Genomic DNA, 20,265 nt, shown 5'->3' with positions numbered 1-20,265 from the left:
TTCCTTTTTATGGCTAAATAGTATTCCATGGTAAATATATACTCCACAATTTCTTTATCCACTCATTGATTGACGGGCATTTGGGCTGGTTCCGTATTTTTGCAATTTCGATTTGTGCTGCTATAAACATGCATGTGCAAGTATCTTTTTCATATAAGGATTTCTTTCCCCTGGTTAGATACCCAGTAGTGGGACTACTGGATCAAATGGTAATTCTACTTTTAGTTCCTTAAGGAATCGCCACACTGTTTTCCATAATGGTTGTACTAGTTCACATTCCCACCAGCAGTGTAGAAGTGTTCCCTTTTCACTGCATCCCTGACAACACCTATTATTTTTTCATTTTTTGATTATGGCCATTCTTGCAGGAGTAAGGTGGCATTGCATTGTGTTTTTGATTTGCATCTCCCTGATCATTAGCGATGTTGAGCATTTTTTCATATGCTTGTTGGCCATTTGTATATCTTCTTTTGATAATTGTCTATTCATGTTCTTAGCTCATTTTTTGATGGGATCGTTTTTTTTTTCTTGCTAATTGTTTGAGTTCCCTATAGATTCTGGATGTTAGTCCTTTTTGGATGTATAGATTGTGAAGATTTTCTCCAATTCTGTGGGTTGTCTGTTTACTCTGCTGATTGTTTCTTTTGCTGTGCAAAAACTTTTTTAGTTTAATTAAGTCCTACTTATTTACAATTGCTTTTATTGCATTTGCTTTTGGGTTCTTGGTCATGAAGTCTTTGCATAAGCCAGTGTCTAGAAGGGTTTTTCCAATGTTATCTTCAAGGATTTTTATGATTTCAGGTCTTCATTTTTTCACAGAACTAGAAAAGACAATCCTAAAATTCATATGGAACCACCAAGGAGCCCACATAGCCAAAGCAAGACTAAGCAAAAAGAACAAATCTGGAGGCATCACATTACCTGATTTCAAACTATGCTATAAGGCCATAGTCACTAAAACAACATGCTACTGGTACAAAAATAGACACATAAACCAATGGAATAGAACAGAGAACCCAGAAATAAAGCCAAATACTTACAGCCAACTGATCTTCAACAAAGCAAACAAAAACATAAAGTGGGGAAAGGACACTCTATTCAACAAATGGTGCTGGGATAATTGGCAAGCCACATGTAGAAGAATGAAACTGTATCCTCATTTCTCACCTTATACAAAAATCAACTCAAGATGGATCAAAGACTTAAACCTAAGACCTGATTTTAATATTTTAACAAAATTGAATTTGAAGAATGTTGCTTAAAATTAAATGTAATATACTTCATTAAACTTGAACATTAATTGATACAGGCTTGAAAGTTCATGACACTCATCATTTTCTGTATCATTTGGGTTTGAGGGCACTTAATAAACAGAGTCAAGGAACTTGGTGGTAATGAACTCAGACATTTTAGTAGTAAGTTGTTGACTTTGTCAAGCCAAAACTATTTCCAAAATTCCTTATGAAAAATAAGTATTCAGTCTTGATTTAGATTATATGTAAAATATGGTATTGATCATGTATGGGTTATATTTTATAAACATTCATAATATTTAATTTTCATTTTTAATTCTAAATAGCACATTTCTATTAGGAGACATGTGACATGGATTTCCAACACAATCTCAGTACAAATTTATGATTGATTTTGTCATTGCATTGAAGTTGACATAACTTTGTCTTGTATAAACTTATTGATTCATTCTATTTATCTCAGTGTACATTAAAAATATAAGTATTATGTTAACTCTTACCATGGCCATTTAAAATGAAAACGACAACATGAGTTCAAATTTCTTGACTAAACTAAACATTCATTTACTAAGTTATCCATTCATTATTCTCTATCAGAAGAGAAGAGAGAAAGATGCAGCTTTTTAAATAATTTTCAAAGTGAGTAAGTCTACAATGATTCTCATTTTAATGACTCTGCTGATATGGTCAAATCTAACTTTCTAACTTTTGGCTGTTTTTTTCATCTTACCATTCCCTGTAGCACCATCCTAACGGTCCAGACACTCACTTGCCACCTCTCTATCATCAATTTCTCTCATCAAAGCTGCACACTAAGAAAGAGGTCCAGGAGCTCAACAAAATCAGAGCAGATTTCATAAGAAACAGACAGCAAACCCAACAAAAGTCAAATAGCAGGCCTAAGAGAAAGTGTTCTATTCTACTTTTTTGTTCATCTTACTTTGCAGGATCGATGTTCACATAGAGCTAAATTTTGAGAAACTGTCAAATGTTTTGAGTCCATCTACCTCATCATTTTTAAACAGGTATTTGCAAGGGGGGCCTATATCTAAGGGGAGCTGCATGGAGACCCCCTGTCCATAACCTGTGGGGGGCAGATTCCTGTATGTCAGGATGCATTCTGTACACATCTACGTCCAGGGGTTCTTGGCCTGTATTCCTGTAATCCAAACTTCTGCTGGGCTTGTTCTAGTTTTCAACATATAATCACAAGTTCCAGATTTTCTGAGAAAATACTTAATTTGTTTAGTTTATTTTTTCATAAAAGAAATGCATGAAATATATAAGAAATATTATTTTGAATCAGAAAACTTATAACTCCCTTCACATATGTAAATGCAAAGAAATGATAGCACTTCTCTGTCATGTGCTTTTTTTTGTATACACATCTGTCCTCAATCCCTCAAGGAATTATAACTTACTTAAATAGGACCCAAGAGTCATACTTGAACGGCAGAGACAAGATGCTAACATTTACCTGTGAAAGGAATGAATGAATGAATGAATGAATGAGGATGGATGACCAGATGGACAAAGGTGCTCTCTCTTAATTTGATAAAATGGATGAACAGAAAAGAATCTCTCTTATCTCTGAAGCGGATAAGACAACTCATATTGCTCAGTCTGAATTCTATCTTTTTGGATGAACCTGTGGTTTTCAAATAGTTGTAGAACTTGTCAGTCTTCCAGCAGCTTGAGTAGGAGGTTCTAAAGCCCACGGATGGCATAAATAACCAGACTAAGCAGTTCCCCACAGCCAGAGGAAATGCTCTGGCATACAGCACAATCACTCTCGGATGGGCATATAAATGTCAAACTTGAGTGTGAGTGTTATGTTTGGCGGATTAATGCCTCATTTATTAGGCCACATATTCTGAGTAAAAACATTTTCCAAATTATTTGAAACCTAACCTTTAAGCTGGAAAACTCAATTTACTTTAACCACATTGATGGGATAGTTTTAAATGTCCCTGCCTTCTCTGACAGTATATTGAATATCACAGACCATTTTCTTTGTAATCCTAGATATTATGCTATTGTAGTGATAGCCTCAGACATAACTGAGGTGTATTTGTGTCTCAGAAAATAATCGTAGAAGTGCCTTTGCTTTTTTTATGGGTGCATTTTCTTTTTTCTAGTTTTACTTCCACCAAGACTTCAGCCGTCATTTATTAGGTCTTGTTATATTATTGTGCCTACTTCTGTTCATTCCTCATTTTCCCTTCTAGTTTCTGCTCTGGGCTGGGAAACTGAGTTTATTAGGCTTATTATGTGCCAGGTAAATGAATTATGCTTAGACCAAGAGCACAGAACATCCAGTGAAGCTCTGAGCGGCTCCCTTTCCAGTTAAGTTCAAGAACTTTATTCATAGACTTGGTGTCCCCATAGATAACACATCCTTTTCTGAGGCACTTAAGGGAGACAAAAGAGTCAAACATAAGGAATTCAGAAGATCACCTTTAGCGTGAATGAACTGATACTTGGAAATGTGACTGATATTAATATCTGCAGGCAAGTGGACTTCCTCACTGTGGACCCCAGAGTGATAGAGACTTACCCACTTGGTCAGGGGCACCATGCACAGCCTTGGGCCTCTTTACTTGGGGCCTGACACTGGAGGCCTTGCAGTAGAGGAGCCACCCAGACACACCTTCTTGGCCCAACCGGCTCCTGAGAGAGAAGAAGGGGGAGGGCATGAGAAAGACATGCCCAGTTCTGGCTCCCCAAATCACTCATCAGAAGTCATTGAGGGAGGAGCAAGTCATGGGGGTGGCGAGGCTGGCTATGTAGAGAGAATCAGCCCCTCTTTTGAAACCAAGAAGTGGGGAGGAATTGTCTGCCTCTAACAGTGGTATGTTCTGACTGCCCAGGAAGGCCACACTTTAATTACTTAATCCTGAGTCTCTGGTTCTCAGTCAGGTCGTTGAAGTTGCTAGGTAGGTAACTTCCAGAAAGGAGGAGTTCTGTGAGCTCATCAATGCTGCAGCATGACCCACTTTACACCCAGCTTCTTCATGTGCAGAATGAATCTATTCATTTCCAGAAGACTTCTTCAAAATTAGCTTGTGAAAGCCGAGTGATGAAGTACCCTTATGAGGTAAACATCAGTAAAGGATGAGCCCCCAAGAGTATCCTTCTTTATGTCTGCAAACAGAAACCCTCAGCAGCGGTTGATTCTCACTGGGCATGGGCATTGCTTATAGCTAATCCTCACTCAGCCAGATTTTTTATCTCTCCAGGCCATTCAAGAGATGGGAGGCAACAACCTATTGGCCTGTAGTTAAAAACCAGAGTGATGTAACACAGCACAGCTGCTATGGAAAACAGTGAGGCAGTTCCTCCAAAAATTAAACATAAGCCAGGTGCGGTGGCTCAAGCCTGTAACCCCAGCACTTTAGGAGACCAAGGCAAGTAGATCACCTGAGGTCAGGAGTTCGCTACCAGCCTGGCCAACATGGTGAAACCTCGTCTCTACTAAAAATACAAAAATTAGCTGGGCTTGGTGGTGCACGCCTGTAGTCCCAGCTACTCATTGAGGCTGAGGCAGGAGAATTGCTTCAACTCGGGATGCAGAGATTGCAGTGAGTCAAGATTGTGCCACTGCACTCCAGCCTGAGTGACAGAGCAAGACTGTCTTGAAAAAAAGAAAATTAAACATAGAATTATCATGTGATCCAGATATTCCTCTTTTGGGGTATATACTCAAAAGAACTGAAAGCAGGGCTTCAGATATGTATGTGTACACCCATATTGAGAGCAGCGTTATTCACAGTAGCCAAAAGGTAGATGCAACCCAAATGTCCACCAATGGATGAATGAATAAACGAAATGTGGTCTAGCCATACAATGGAATATTACTCAGCCTTAAAAAAGAAGGAAATTCTGACACAGGCTACAGCGTGGATGAGCCTTGAACACATTATGCTTAGTGAAGTAAGCCAGTCACAAAAGGTCATGTACTATATGATTCTAATTATATGATGTATCTAGAGTGGTCAAAATCATAGAGACAGAAAGTAGAACGGTGGTTGCCAGGGGATGAGGGGGTGGGGAGAGTGGGGAGTTAGTGTTTAATGGGTACAGTTTCAGTTTGGGAAAACGAAAATTCTGGAGATGGATGGTGGTGACGGTAGCACACAGGCAAGTGTAATTATCACTCCTCAGCTCTACATTTTAAAATGGTTACGATGGTAAATTTTATATTATATATATTTTACCACAGTAAAACAAGGTTTTTTTGTTTGTTTGTTTTTTTGGGAGATGAAGTTTTGCTCTTGTCCCCCAGGCTAGAGTGCAATGGTGCAATCTTGGCTCACTGCAACCTCTGCCTCCCACGTTCAAGTGATTCTCCTGCCTCAGCCTCCCGAGTAGCTGGGATTTCAAGCATGCACCACCATGCCTCGCTAATTTTTGTATTTTTAGTAGACTGGGTTTCATCACGTTGGCCAGGCTGGTCTTGAACTCCTGACCTTAGGTGATCAGCCCAGCCCACCTTGGCCTCCCAAAGTGCTGGGATTACAGGAGTGAGCCACTGTGCCCGGCCACAAAAGTTTTAAAGAAAAGAGAGAAAGAAAAAAACACACTAGTGACTGTGAGGAAGCCAGAGCTATGAGCCTGAAGGAACAGACAGAGGTGGGTCCAATGGGAAGAACTGTAACTGCTTAGTTGGTAACAGCGTGTGGTTTTTCATGAAATTTTGTCATAAAACCTGGTCAAATGAGTCATTATAATACTAGTTATATTAATAATGGGTCAGAAAACAACATAAAACTTTTCTTTGGCCAAGGATATGATATTGAAAAATGTTGCCTCCCGTTGTTAACTAGAATGTGTTAAAATGAAAAGTTCATAGAAATAAGAACTTATAATTTCCCTTAGAACAAGAAAACTGCTATTCAAAAATATGAGTATACCTTACTTCAAGGGGAAAATTTAGGAACAATTCATAACTGCTCATCTATGGCGAATCCCTTCCTAAGCCCTCTTTCTCTGCCTGCGTTCACACCTCTAAGGAGAGAAAATACTAGAAGCTGGAGGTCTTCTGTTTCCTGAGTATGATGATGTCTTCAGTCAAATGGCCTTGCAGGTGATTTTCAGGGATGTCCCTGGGCATGTGGAATTGGAGGAGCCTGGGAAGAGCATAACTGCATGGCATAAAAAAGGAGTGTTTGGAAAGATGCTAGATTCAATTTGGAGGGTCTACTGAAGGGAGAGGTATTAATTAATTAATTATGAATAAGACAGGGTGTCTCTATGTTGTCTAGGCTGGTCTTGAACTCCTGGGCTCAAGAGACCCTCCTGCCTCAGCCTTTTGAGAAGCTCGGATTACAGGCACGTGCTGCTGCACCTGGCTAGGGACAGGTTTTTAAAGGAATTATGAGATCAGGGAGTTTGGGGAGAAACAACGTACCATGCATAGCATGCTGTAAAACCTTTCTTCCAGAAAATTTTCAGTAAAATCTCTGTCTCCCACTATGGTCTGGTCAGGTCCATGGGCTGCAGATAAGACGAAGTGCCAAGTGGTCCTTTATAGAGGATGAGGCAAGGGCCTGTTCTCACTTGGGTTGCTAGCTAGATGCTAGTACTCATGGTAACTTCAAATTCTAACTTCTTGGCCTCACTTAATTTCAGTATTACCAAGCTTACACTGTAGCCTAAATTTATGAGGATAAACTAAAAAGCAATATCTCTCTGAATATTGGGGCATGCCAGATTTTTTCTAAGTGAATTTTCCCAAGAGCCCTATACAATTTTTTATCTCTCACTCTTCTTCCCTTCCATTCTTTTCTCAATACCTTAGGGTTTTCTTGATTTATCTCTAATCTAATTTGAATGGAAGATTCCTCATGAAAATGGACCCCCCTTTATTAATTATTGCTAGCTTCCACAGCGGCCACAACTCCAAATCTTAGTGGGTTTAATGACTCAAAAGTTTACTTCTTATTCCGTTATGGACTCATCTTGGGTTTATAGGGGCCTCGCTCCACAGAGTTACTCAGGTGCCTAGTCTGAAAGAAACTGCATCATCTTATAGACATATCATCTGGAAAACATGTCTTCTGAGATCACCAAGTGAAGAGGAAAAGAGTGGGATGCAGGAGGTACCTAGCTCATAATTGTCCAAGCCTGCGCTCATGCTCATTGTCCATTGGCCAAAAGTAGTCATATGGCCTCAGCCTAACTGCAAGAGAAGCTAGGAGAGGATGGAGTATTTAGTGAGCACTAACTCTCTTTGCTACCCTTGCTGACTACAGTACTATGGAGCCCTAGTTACATGAAAATTCAACAAACTCTTGAATATAATTCCTTTTTTTTTTTAGAGAGGGTCTCACTTTGTAGCACAGGCAGGAGTACAGTGGCATGATTATAGCTCACTGTAACCTTGAACTCCTAGGCTCAAGAGATCCTCCCACCTCAGCCTCCCCAGTAGCAAGGACTATAGGTGCATGCCACCACACCTGGCTAATTTTTTAAATTTTGTAGAGATGGCGGGGGTCTCACTATGTTGCCCAGGCTGCTCTTGAACTCTTGGGCTCAAGCAATCCTTCTGCCTTGGCCTCCCAAAGTGCTGAGATTACAGGGATGAGCCACTATGCCTGGTGGAATATCATTTTTATATAACAATAACCTGTTCTCATGGACATCTGCAGGTTTTCTTTTTCCTTCTTTTGTCAGTTTTCTTCAAATTAACTCTCTAGATTCAGCTTAAATTTTTAAAACCCAAAAAAACTATTAGTAGTATTAGTAGTATTTAATTTAGTAGTATTTAAATTAGTAGTATTTTAATGTATTAGTAGTATTTACTATGTAAATATAAGGTTTATATTTACAAATGCACCTTTTGTAAATATAAACCTTACCTGCTGCCAGGTAGTGGACCTGGCTTTATTATCTAGCTCATATTGTCTTATATAGTTATTCCGTCACTTATTTATTGCATGCTTTATATTTATTTGTGGACTTTTCCCCCCATGACATAATAAGAGCGAGTAAGTGATGGTGAAAATCTCTGACTTTATCTTTTACTTGTTGATCATCTTCCTCTTTCTTTTTTGTGCTCTGTTTGGCTATTCCATTTTAGGGACAGTCCAACCTAGAAGACAGACTCTTACATGGGACCACCGCAAGCTGTACAGGGTCTGCTTAGGCGCAGATATGGACTGGGCCCTGCTGTCTGCAAGCCTAGCTATGTTTAGGTTGAGGCACCAGCTACACGGATCACTGGATTTCCGATATTCCTTAGGGCAGTCCATTGATAAAATGGTCTCGCGAATCATTGTGGCTGTCCTGGATATCACCTTGGGACACTTGGGGATCTCTTTCCATCCCAAAGAATAGGAATGTAGTTTAGGAAGGACCAGAGAACGTGTGATAGTCCATGGTCCTGGAGAGAATTAGGAAGGTATATGGGAGATGCTGCAGAGTGGACAACTCCACGGGTCCCAGTGATTCTTTTTGTTTTGTTTCTTGAGGGGATTGCATAGAATTGAGCTGAACCTCACTATAGTTGCCATGCTCAGATCATTTGTCTCTGTTGGAAATATCCCTCTTCCTTTTGGAAGTAGTACCCTTTTGTGGTCCCCTGTGTGCATTACAATCCTAGGGAATCCATGGCCTGCAGGCGTTATCGCAGTGGGAGGTTAGGGAGGGGAATGGGGGAGTGGTTACCCCAACCTTTCTCCCATGTTTTTCCTTCTGTTCTCCACAAGGCTTTTTGTGTTTTGTTGATGAAAACAAATACATCTCTGGCCTTTAAGATGAGCTGCATAGGAAGATGCATTGGATTAGGCCATAGATAAGAGCTTATCAAACATAGAGGCCGGGTACAGTGGCTCACACCTGTAATCTCAGCACTTTGAGAGGTCAAAGTGGGCGGATCACATGAGGTCAGGAGTTTGAGACCAGCCTGGCCAACATAATGAAATCCATCTCTATTAAAAATACAAAAATTAGCCGGGCATGGTGGTGAATGCCTGTAATCCCAGCTACTCGGGAGGCTGAGGCAGGATAATTGTCTGAGCCCGGGAGGCGGAGGTTGCAGTGAGCCAAGATCTCGCCACTGCACTCAAGCCTGGGTGATAGAATGAGACTCCATCTCAAAAAAAAAAAAAAAAAAAAAAAAATGGAGAGGTTTCCTCGAATGTATCTTTTGTTCTGTGGGGTTCCTGCCTGCACATCAAATGTTGGTTATCAGTGCAACTACTACAGAACGTGAGAAACAAACAAGACTTCAAAAAATAAAAAGCAGCTCTTTCTCCTCAAGTATTTTAACCAGGAAAACTTACAAAATTACTCCAATTTGAAATCTTGCCTAATTTATATTCAATATGTAGTCTAAAAATGCTTCCAGATTTAAAACAGAAAGAAAATCTTAAAAGCAAATGATTTTTCTCTCTCTTTTCCCTTCTTCAGGCTTTTCCTCCAAATGCGATCATTGTATTTTTCTACTGCAGTGCAGTGACTATATTCTTCACAATAATCAAACTGGTCAGTTATCGCCTACACCTCATGTTTGACAAAGGAGAAGTAATTCAGCAAAAGCACTCCAGAAAGGAAGAAAAGCCAAATAAAGACAAGGAGGCCAAAGGTGAACATATAACTAATCACAAAAATCCAAGGTAATATTTTCAATTAATGTGACACTTCAAAATTTAAATGTTTTGCTCTTGATTAAAATAAGTTTTTTATCAGTTGTTTATGAAATTACTAGTACAGGCAGACAGAAATATGTGCATTTTTCTTATATTTCAGCATATACTTAAGCATAAAACTGATATTCATTATCAAGATGGTTTAACTGGCTTCCCAATAAATGTCTTTTTGGGAAGTCAATATGACCTTCTCATAAGATCTAGAATTCATTTGCCTTAGGCTTAGCACTGCAAAAAATTTCACTTCACTGCTTTTATTGTTGTTATTTAAATGCTTAGAGCATGCCAGAGTATTTTAAAGAATAGCATTTGTATTTGTTGATATAAAAGTGATACATTATATAGAACTGAAATATTAAGAGTAATTCTTGAGTTAGCATTCTTTTCACCATTCTTGTATTATTTCTTATAGCTCCTTAAGATAGCATGACCTCTAATTTAAAAATAATGTTTATTATGAGATTTATCTGCTGCACATGGTGGCTTATGCCGGTAAACCTTGCATTTTGGGAGGCTGAGGTGGGAGGATCACTTGAGTCCAGGAGCTTGAGGCTGCAGTGAGCCATGATCGTGCCACTGCATTCCAGTCTACCCAGTCAGAGCGAAGCCCTGTCTCTTAACAACAACAACAAAAAGATTTATATGTAAGGAATATAACAAAATGGACTCTAGGAAAAAAAGGTTTTAGACTAGTACTAAAAGAGTCATGCTTCTGTTTGATAATATCACTCACTGCTCTTGTGTTTCTCATGTTGGGTAAGCAATAGTAGGCAGATTCACAATGGCAAAAAGGAAGAGGCCAGTCGAAACCTCTCCACGCCTCCCCTCCGCTGCAGCTCCAGAGGGCAAAGCATAACCTCTCATCACTCTTCTGGGCCATTGGTTAGTGATCTTGTTTCCTGTTTCACCCTCTTCATGTGGTTTCGATGTTGATCTCACCTAGAATGGGAGTGTTCAGCAGCAGTGATTGCAGCTTGCATGCTGTAATCACTGGCCCTTGTACAGTGGAATATCATATCCCAGGGTCTGGAAATGGCCTGAAGGGTGCCCTTGGGACCATAAGATAAATGCCCAGTCATGTGTTCAAAGCACACTCTCTGGCCTCCTCTGCCATCCACCCGTGCTGCTGGGTCAACCACACTGGTCAGAGAACCAATTTGTAGGCCTTTGCTTCTTTCTGTTGTCATTCATTTAAGTCATCATACCTGCAATGCCTTCCACCTGAAATGGATATCACCTCTGCTTTCCATTGTAAATCACACTTGTCTTTTTGGGAAGTCAATAAATCACCTTTTTTCTAGATTAACTTTGTTGAGCTCCATTCACTATAGTGTAAGTAGTGGCTTATTCCTTCTCTGTTTACTTTCTTAGTAGCAAATCTCCCTTTGTCACAGTACAGTTGTCTCGGTTGAATGTCCACACTTATGTATGTTTGTATCCATTCTGGGCCCCATTTTATAGAAGCTTAAGGAGAGTGAACACTGTATTGTCTCTCCCCTACATGCCATTTAGAAAATCAGTGACTGCTGTCAGTTATTGCTGACTGTCTGGAAATGGTCGATCAGCTGAGTCATCTATTGATTTTTGTTTCTTTCATTTGTATAGGAGTTGTCAGCACAGGAAACCGTAGAAGATCTCAAAGGTAAACTGTTGATCATTTATATTTTATCATAGCATTATCCTCAGTGAAGTGAAAAATATTTTTATAAAACAGAATGCCAGTGGATTAATTGAAAATAAGAACTATACCTAAGACTGCATAGTTGTATTTTGACTTTGTTTCTTTAACTCTTAATTTTAATTTTTTCTCATCAGTATTTATATATCAAGTCTTAATTCAAATTGTGATATTTTGTTGATCATAATTCATTGTCATTTCTCCAGTCTATGCCTCATTTCGTATGGCTTATAAAGAGCAGACATGTAAGTTTTTTATTGATGATAAATTATCATCCATATAAAAATTTGTATTATAGTATATACATCAAAAAATGACAGGATAAATTGTACAGCATTCTGCATATCTACCTTTCTTTCAAGTTACAAATTTTGTTTTGGGGGATCTTTCTTTTAACTTAAACAATTTTTGTTTTACATTTTTACTAATTTTTTTTTTTTTTTTTTTTTTTGTCTTTTGACTACCTGCAGAAGGCTTAGAAAAGATCTTTTGGAGGCCTGAATTAATTCCTTTCTTTCTCTGCAATTCTATTTTCTTTTCCACTACTACAAAGACAAATTTTGTGCACTATTTCAATTTTGAAAATAGTGTAAAATTTAATTTATTCTACAAAACGGCTGAAATTAGCGCCATAGCCCTGAACCCCTAAAATGAAGTTTCTTTTTTCATCATTCAGTTGTATCCCATTATAACAATATGTAAAGGATTATCCGTATTTTTTTCTGTGTTATTACTGTCAAAATAAATTCACATTAGTTAGATTTCTAATATTTTAGTTGCACATACAGCTTCATAACAATGTTGCTTTATGTCTGTTTTATAAACATGTATACAAGCACATACCTTTTTCTTCATATTAAACATATTCTTCCAGATTAGGTGTGCTATAATAATCTTATGTACTTTGAATATCTGGTCTGGCCTTTTAATTTCACCATTCCAATTAAAACAATAATTTTCTATTTTTTACTCGTGCTAAGAATTGCAGTAGAAGTTTTACATACATTATTTCATTCTGAGTCATAGTATGTAAAATGTACAGGTAGCATTTAAACCCATACCTGGCTACTAAATCCAGTGTTTCTTAGCAACACGCAGTAAAGCAAAGAATTTTGTTTTCTCCTTAGTCAAATCTTATAAAAGACACCATCCTAGTTGGTGGTGTTCTACAGTATTTTAGGGGATTTGGTTCCAGGACCCCCGTGGATACCAAAATCTGTGGGTGTTGCTCACGTCTCTTATATAAAATAGCATAGTATTTGCATATAACCTACACACATCTTCCTGTATACTTTAAATCATCTCTAAATTATTTATAATACCTAATACAATGTAAATGCTATATAGACAGTTGTTGTACTGTATTGCTTTTCATTTGTTTTATTTTTATTGTTGTATTTCAAGAATAATTTCACAGTGGGAGTGTTATTTTAAAAAATAAGTATCCATGCAGCCATAAAAAAGAATGAGTTCATGTTCTTTGCAGGGACATGGATGAAGCTGGAAACCATCATCCTCAGCAAACTAACATAGGAACAGAAAACTAAACTCACTCATAAATGAGAGTTGAATAATAAGAACACATGGACACGGGGAGGGGAACATCACACACCGGGGCCTGTCGGAGGTCGGGGGCAAAGGGAGAGATAGCATTAGGACAAGTACCTAATGCATGCAGGGCTGAAAACCTAGATGATGGGTTGACAGGTGCAGCAAACCACCGTGGCACATGTATACCTGCGTAACAAACCTGCATGTTCTGCACATGTATCCGAGAACTTAAAGTAAAATAAAAAAAAGTATCCAATTCCATTAGTTGCTGGTGCTGTTTTAGTTTTGTTATTATTCATTAGGTCTTGCTCTTGGGCATTGCTCATTCATTTCCGATGCTAATAAAGTTGCCGTATGTCATTTCAGGTGTCATTCTATTAGAAGATCATCCCATAGCACCAGTGTCATCTACCTCACCTGGTATCAAAATGGAAAGCTTACCTGCTTCTCAAGCACACATGCTGGAAACTACGCCCAAGTCAGTAATACCTGTAAAACCAGTTGCCACAGAAACTCTCATCAATGGTAAAGGAAAGGAAAGAGGAGGCAAGGGGCAGCCTCCTTTGCGCCACAGATCTGAGGGTGGCTTAGTGGATAAGGGACCGTTGAAGAAGTTTCCCTACCTGTCTTTGTCTCAGTATGACTTACTAGAAACAGACATTTCTTTCCAGCCGTGGGGGAGTGAGAATTCAGTCCTGATTCCAGAACCTGTCAGTTGTCCCCAGGGCTCCATAAGGGAACGGGTACAAAGCAAGTCACCTCAGAACAGCCTGAGCAGCAGCTGCCCTCAATGTGACACCATCGTGGCCAAGCCTGTGGAGGAGCCAGCAGACACATCCTGTCAGGTGGATACCTCCTGCCAGGTGGACCTGCCGGTGAACCAGGAAGTGGACTCCTCAGATAGTGAGGTAGCTGTTACTCTCATCGATACTTCTCAACCCGGAGACCCACTGAGTCTACATGAGCCCATAAAAATTGTTATCACGATGAGCAGTACCCCAAACTCCATGACAGATTTGGAAAGCTCCCTCCAGCTGAAGGTGGTTGGCACAGAGAAGACCAGTGTAAAGTCTGATGCTGAGCCAACTAACCCAGGGGCGGCCAGTTCTCCAAATGCCGAGCAGATCTCAATTCCTGTAATCACCCTGGACCTGCCTGAGGGTGGGGGAGGAGGTGTTCCCTGTCCCGAAGGCAATGGAAGTGAAAGGACTCCAGAGAGACTGAAGGCGAGGGTATCCACCAATCAGTGTTCTGGCTACGGATCTGGGGAGGGGGGAAATGCCATCAAGGATCACAGTTCTTCCTCACGGGAACCCTGGGAATCGGTGTCCCGGCTTACACCTGATACAGCCTCCGAGTCTAAGGTGGGGAAGGAAGGCCAGGCTAATGTTGACCCATCATCTTGTAAGTCCAGCCATGAAAAGAGGCATGCCAGGGTGCTCAGTGTGGACAGTGGGACAGATGTCCTCTTGAGTAAAAGTTCTGCAGAAATTGTTAACGATACAGAGAAAACAATGCCAACTTCCAAATCTGACCTAGAGGCTAAGGAAGGACAAATGCCAAATGAGTCCAACTTCCTGGAATTTGTCTCCCTGTTAGAATCCATTAATACTTCCAAGATGGCAGCATCCAATCAATTGAATGGCTCAGCTGAGCAGAATGAAGAAAGTGGGCTTCTCCGAGGTGCGATTCCACATCAGTTCCGTTCTGATGATGACATAGAAGGCAATACGCCTTTTTGCCATTTGCCTTGTGTAATTTGATTTTGCAAATAGTGAGACAACTCTTGGGCAATCGTTTGTTGCTTGGCTTTGTCATCAATATTTGCTGAACGTACCGATACTAAGCTCTGTGGTGAACATGTCTACATATATTGTCTTACTCTACCAGGACACTTAAGGCATTATCATGATTTTTTTGCTTCCCTATAGAAGGCAAGACTATTTACTCCCAGAGAAATAAGCAATTATATTTTACTACTGTGGCAAGTACTCGCAATAGATATTTCTTCCTTTATGGAATAGATGCCTTCTGGGAAAGTTGATTCTAAGACAAATTTCTATGAAGTGAATCTACTTTTCCTGCTGAGTTCTATTATAAAATACAGAATCCGCTAATTATCCCATGTTATACACATAATAATAACAAGCACTTCTCCGCTCTTAATTTATGCCAGGCAGTGTTCTAAGCACTTTGCATATATTAACGAGGGTGACTGTACCTTGTGGTTTGCCTGGAAGGGTCCTCATTTACACGTGTTTTGCCAACATAATTATTAAGAGCACTGACTTTCTCTCTCAAGAGTCCCCAGTTTAGATGATAAATTATACAGTTACTCTCATATTAACTCACTCCTTATATAACTTTATGTTATGGATATACCATTATCCTTGCTGTTCTTCGGATGAGTCTCAGAAATTTTCACTTGCCTTCCCAAGTATCTAGTAAGTTCAGGAGGTGCTGGAACTGAGATTTGATTCCAGGCAGTCTTGTTCCAGAGTCCTTGCTCATAAAAATTAAATGATATTTCCTATATGAAGATAAGGTACATTTATTTTCAGGTTACTTAATGTCTCTGGGCCTCAGTTTCCTCATGGATAAAATGATGTTACTGGACTAGAGCTTTTATAAGGTCTTTTAGCTTTAAATTCTGTTAATGCTGTGATTTCTGAGCACATCATTTCTACATAGATCTGTATTGAGATAGCATCTGAATGGTAGGAATGCATAATGAAAGTTGTGTTTGCATATGGTAGCTCATTTTCTGTGCTGTCGGTAGTAACGTTTCTTAGTGCTGGATTTTTCCTCTGCTCCCTGGACAGCCAGGGGCTCCTCTGGCTCCATACTGGTGGCTCTGAGCAATTTTCTCTGATTCAGTTAAACTTTTTAACAGACAGGGCTGTATATAAAGCAGGAGTAACCTGAGATAAAAATTTTTCTATTTAAAGATTTGGGTGTTTATCATCTATCTAATATAAAGATTCATACCTCTAGGCTAGCACTGTCCAATAAAATTTTCTACAGTGATAGAAATATTCCATATCTGCAGTCCAATATGGTAGCCAATGGCCACATGTAGCTATTTAAAAGGGGATTGTGGCCGGGCGCGGTGGCTCACGCTTGTAATCCCAGCACTTTGGGAGGCCGAGGCGGGCGGATCACGAGGTCAGGAGATCGAGACCACGGTGAAACCCCGTCTCTACTAAAAATACAAAAAAATTAGCCCGGCATGGTGGCGGGCGCCTGTAGTCCCAGCTACTCGGCTCGGAGAGGCTGAGGCAGGAGAATGGCGTGAACCCGGGAGGCGGAGCTTGCAATGAGCCCAGATTGCGCCACTGCACTCCAGCCTGGGCGACAGAGCGAGACTCCGTCTCAAAAAAAAAAATAATAATAATAAAAAATAAAAAAATAAAAAATAAAAAAAATAAAAGGGGGTTGTGCAGATGAGAACTGGCATTTTTAATTTCATTACATTTCAATTCATTTAAGTAGCCATGTGGCTACTGGCTACTGTATTAGCCAGTGATAACCCAGAGCACATGAAGGCCTTCCCAGAAGCGGTGTGTCCAGTGGATACAGCACTGACTTTGGAACCAGATAGCCCAAGGCCAGATTTTGGTTCAGTAATACCAGCTGGTTGAGCTTGGACGATTGATCAAATCCATCTGTGTTGGAGTTTCTTCTACAAAGCAGGAATCACAATATGTTATAGATTTATTGTGAGGATTCAATTAGGAAAATATGTGAAAAATTTTGCTATTTGATCAATTTTAGTCTTTTATTTTTGTTTTCCCCTCAGGCCGTATATAAAGTTTATTTGGTTTGCCTACTTGAGTTTTTGCTCTTCTTAATTTTTTCAGCCAGCCACATTCAATCAGAAGGGTTAAACTGGAAATTGAGGTTGTCTGCAGGGAGATATGAGGTATTCTATGGGAAGAGATAGGCTTAGTTATCAAGAACTTGAAGGTACAGCAGGAAGGGAGGAGTTGGAATGAATTACATGCTTCTTTTAGGAAAGGACAGAGGATTTTAATTGAAGGAAGAAAGAGACAGTGAATCTTTTAGCTCTTAGAAGGCCATCAACATCAAAAGTGGCAAATTAGATGGTTTTGAATTCAGTGGTGCCATGTATCTTTGAGACTGGTAATATCCTCTTACTCTTCTTTCACTAAAGTATTTGTTATTGTAATCTGAAAACCCAGTTTTTGAGTGTTTATAAAACAACATGATGGTGTTTAATGATATCAGCACCTTAGGAAATGTTCTCTAATCTTTTTCCTGCTCATTAGTAGGACAGTGCTTGAACTTGGACCTGACTAGAAAAAGATACACAATTTTCCAATTCTCTCTAATGTACTCTTATTTCTAGCCCAAGTTCTCTTCACAAAGGGCCTTAGGATTATTCTCAGGTCTCAGAAATACCCTAGAATTCAAGGCTATGGAAAACCACACACTTTTGAAAAACCATGTTTGTTTGCTTTTTTGTTTGACACAACTTTATTTTACTTTGTGGAAATAAATGAGGACTGCCCACATGAGAACAAGCGAAGTCTATTTATTCAGAGCTTGCTTATAGCAAGGGAGTCAGCGGTCATTGCTTGGGTTCAGCAGAGACTTAAAGGCAACTTGAATGACAAAGCTTTATAGTGGAAAAAAAGGAAAGGCTTCTGATGTGCCCTGATTGGAGGTTATGGGCATTAGGAAGCTGGAGATGGCTAGACTAGGAGTGAGGCATCCTATGTGCTTGGTTTGGTTTGGTTTTCTTTGGGTGGTCCTAAGTTGGAAGCAGGGACACATATTAGGGAAGCTGTCAGTTATGAATCAAGTCCTGGCCATTTCGGGCTAATTATTATGGCAGTTATTGTTTGGCTTCCTGGATTGTTTGCCAGAAATAGTGGTCTGACTTCCTACAAGCTTGACTTGTGCATAGTATATTGGCTTTCCGGGCTGGTTACTCTGGATAATGGGTTGATTTTCTCACCTGGTTGCTGCAGATTATTGGTCAGAGTTCTATGTTTATGAATAGTTTCTGCCTATTGTCCATTTGTGTATTCAGTCTCCTAACTTCTAAGAATTTCTAAGAAAAGAATCATGAATGTATATAGAAATGCTTATTGAAAAATTATCTATCATATGGAAAATTGAAACAATGTAAATTTATAGTCAGGGTCTACTTAAATTATACCATTATCAGTGTAATATTATATAACTACTATTTTTAGATGATGTAGATGAATATCCAATAACATTAAATATTTATAATAGCTTAAGATAAATATGATAGGTACAAAACCATACCTGCATTATGACTTCATTTTTGTAAAAAAAAAAAAATGTGCATGTATCTAGGAAAAAGAGACTGGTGTGATATATATCAAATTGGCTCCAGTGGTAATATCATGATGGCAGGATTAAGAGTGATTCAAAGTTTTTTCTTTTGTATAGTTTTAAATTACATACAATGAATGTGTACTATTTTTATAAACAGAAACATTTCTATAAATGTATTTTTTAAGGAAAAAAGGAAAAAAATCGTCCATATGTTGACTTATGTAATGTACCCATTTAAGAGAAAAGGAGTCTAAGATATGATAAAGAGATGTGAACAAATGAATTCAAAGACACTTAGTGTGAAGCAGGAGAGCTGTGTCAATATGCCTTTCTGCGATTTTTTATGAGGCATGATTACTGGCTAAAGCTATTTGTTATGATAGCACTTTCTTATAAATGTGTTTCTGGAAAACTGTGAAAACTTCTATCTTGACAGGCTGTCAAATGAAATGCAAACATTTTCATACCAAGGAAATTCTTATGGTAGTTTCACAGATGTGCTGAAAATGTTTATCTTCAGGACTCATAGAGAAGCCAGCATTGCTCCTCTAATTACTTGAAGTTTAAGGATGAATAACTTTGTTATATATGCAAGGATGTGATTTATATCCCACAGACACTAACACAGTTTTGCTTTCTGAGGGCTTAGGCAGATCTTGATAGACTTTTCTAATGGTGTGTCTTGAAAGAACTTGTAGGTTCAGGCTCAGTTCTGTTCTCTCAGGCACAGGCTGTTGAGCTTAGGAGCCAATCATTTACTCAGAGTAAGTCATGGGAGTACAATGGTCCTTTTGATCTTAAAAGTGACTGTTGGAATGTGTCCACAGAAAAGGAAGGGCTGATTCTCAGGGACATATGCAGTTCATTTATCATAATGGTATAACCTGAGACCCTTAGTGGTTCATTGTTTAAAGAGGATTCAAAAAATGCAAAAAAATAAAAAATAAAAACAATCAGTACCTATTGATCTTGGAATTCTCATTCATCTTAAAATGTTCTCAGGGCAAGGAATAGGTGTTGTAGCTCACTGTGGCCTACACAGTGCTAAGCATATTGTTCAAAATCAGCTATACTTGGCCGGGTGTGGTGGCTCATGCCTGTAATCCCAGTACTTCAGGAGGCTGAGGTGGGAGGATCACTTGAGGACAGGAGTTCAAGACCAGCCTGAACAACATAGCATGCCCCTATACGTACATAAAATTTTAAAAATTAGCTGGATGTAGTGGCATGTGCCTGTCATCCCAGCTACTTGGGAGGCAGAGGTAGGAGAGTCACTTGCACTCAAGAGGTTGAAGCTGCAGTGGGCTATGACTCCACCGTTGCACTCCAGCCTCCAGCCTCCAGCCTCCAGCCTTGGCAACAGGGCCAGACCCTGTCTCAAACAAACAAACAAAAACAACCCCCGCCCCCAGCTATACTTAACAAGTATTTGCTTTATGAAGGGGACAATTCTAGCTTTAGCTTAAAAATTCAGTTTTGGAGAGTGAGTGAGAAGAAAGACTGATAAGATTTATAAATGGTAAAGGGGACCTTGCTCTGAAATAGCCAGATTTGTTTTTGTAATTTTTTAAAATCTGAAGTTATTCATTTATGAGATATGAACCTTTCAGACCTATGTAACCTAAATGCGTGATTTCCAGCTGGGCACATGTATGGTCACCGAGTTATTTCAAGGGAGTCCCTCAACCTTTATATAAAATAGTAGGCGTTTGTAGACGCCTAAATAACACATCTCAAACTTATACATACTTCTGTTTTTCACATATATGTAGGTACTTCCATAATTAGGAAAATGAAAAAT

The 20,265-nt window shown here is 39.2% G+C and overlaps 1 protein-coding gene across 3 annotated transcripts in view; it reads left to right on the top strand.

Annotated features, from left to right (window-relative positions):
• Positions 1-20,265, top strand: part of PCNX2 (pecanex 2) — a 352,029-nt gene that overhangs the window by 55,453 nt on the left and 276,311 nt on the right. For 2 of the 3 annotated variants that reach the window (XM_063614016.1, XM_055234937.2), the window contains exons 2-5: positions 9,666-9,871; positions 10,666-10,786; positions 11,510-11,546; positions 13,500-14,816. In XM_063614016.1, the coding sequence (XP_063470086.1) occupies positions 9,762-9,871; positions 10,666-10,786; positions 11,510-11,546; positions 13,500-14,816 (1,585 nt within the window). In that variant the 5' untranslated portion in view covers positions 9,666-9,761. Of the gene's footprint in view, positions 1-7,330; positions 7,355-9,665; positions 9,872-10,665; positions 10,787-11,509; positions 11,547-13,499; positions 14,817-20,265 lie in introns of those variants that run through there. The other variant, XM_063614015.1, reaches the window with a different exon arrangement.

This window comes from Symphalangus syndactylus, chromosome 19 (genome assembly GCF_028878055.3).
Source record: "Symphalangus syndactylus isolate Jambi chromosome 19, NHGRI_mSymSyn1-v2.1_pri, whole genome shotgun sequence".
NCBI lineage: Eukaryota > Metazoa > Chordata > Mammalia > Primates > Hylobatidae > Symphalangus > Symphalangus syndactylus.
Note: the sequence above shows the minus strand (reverse complement) of the source record. Positions and strands in the feature narration are given on the sequence as shown.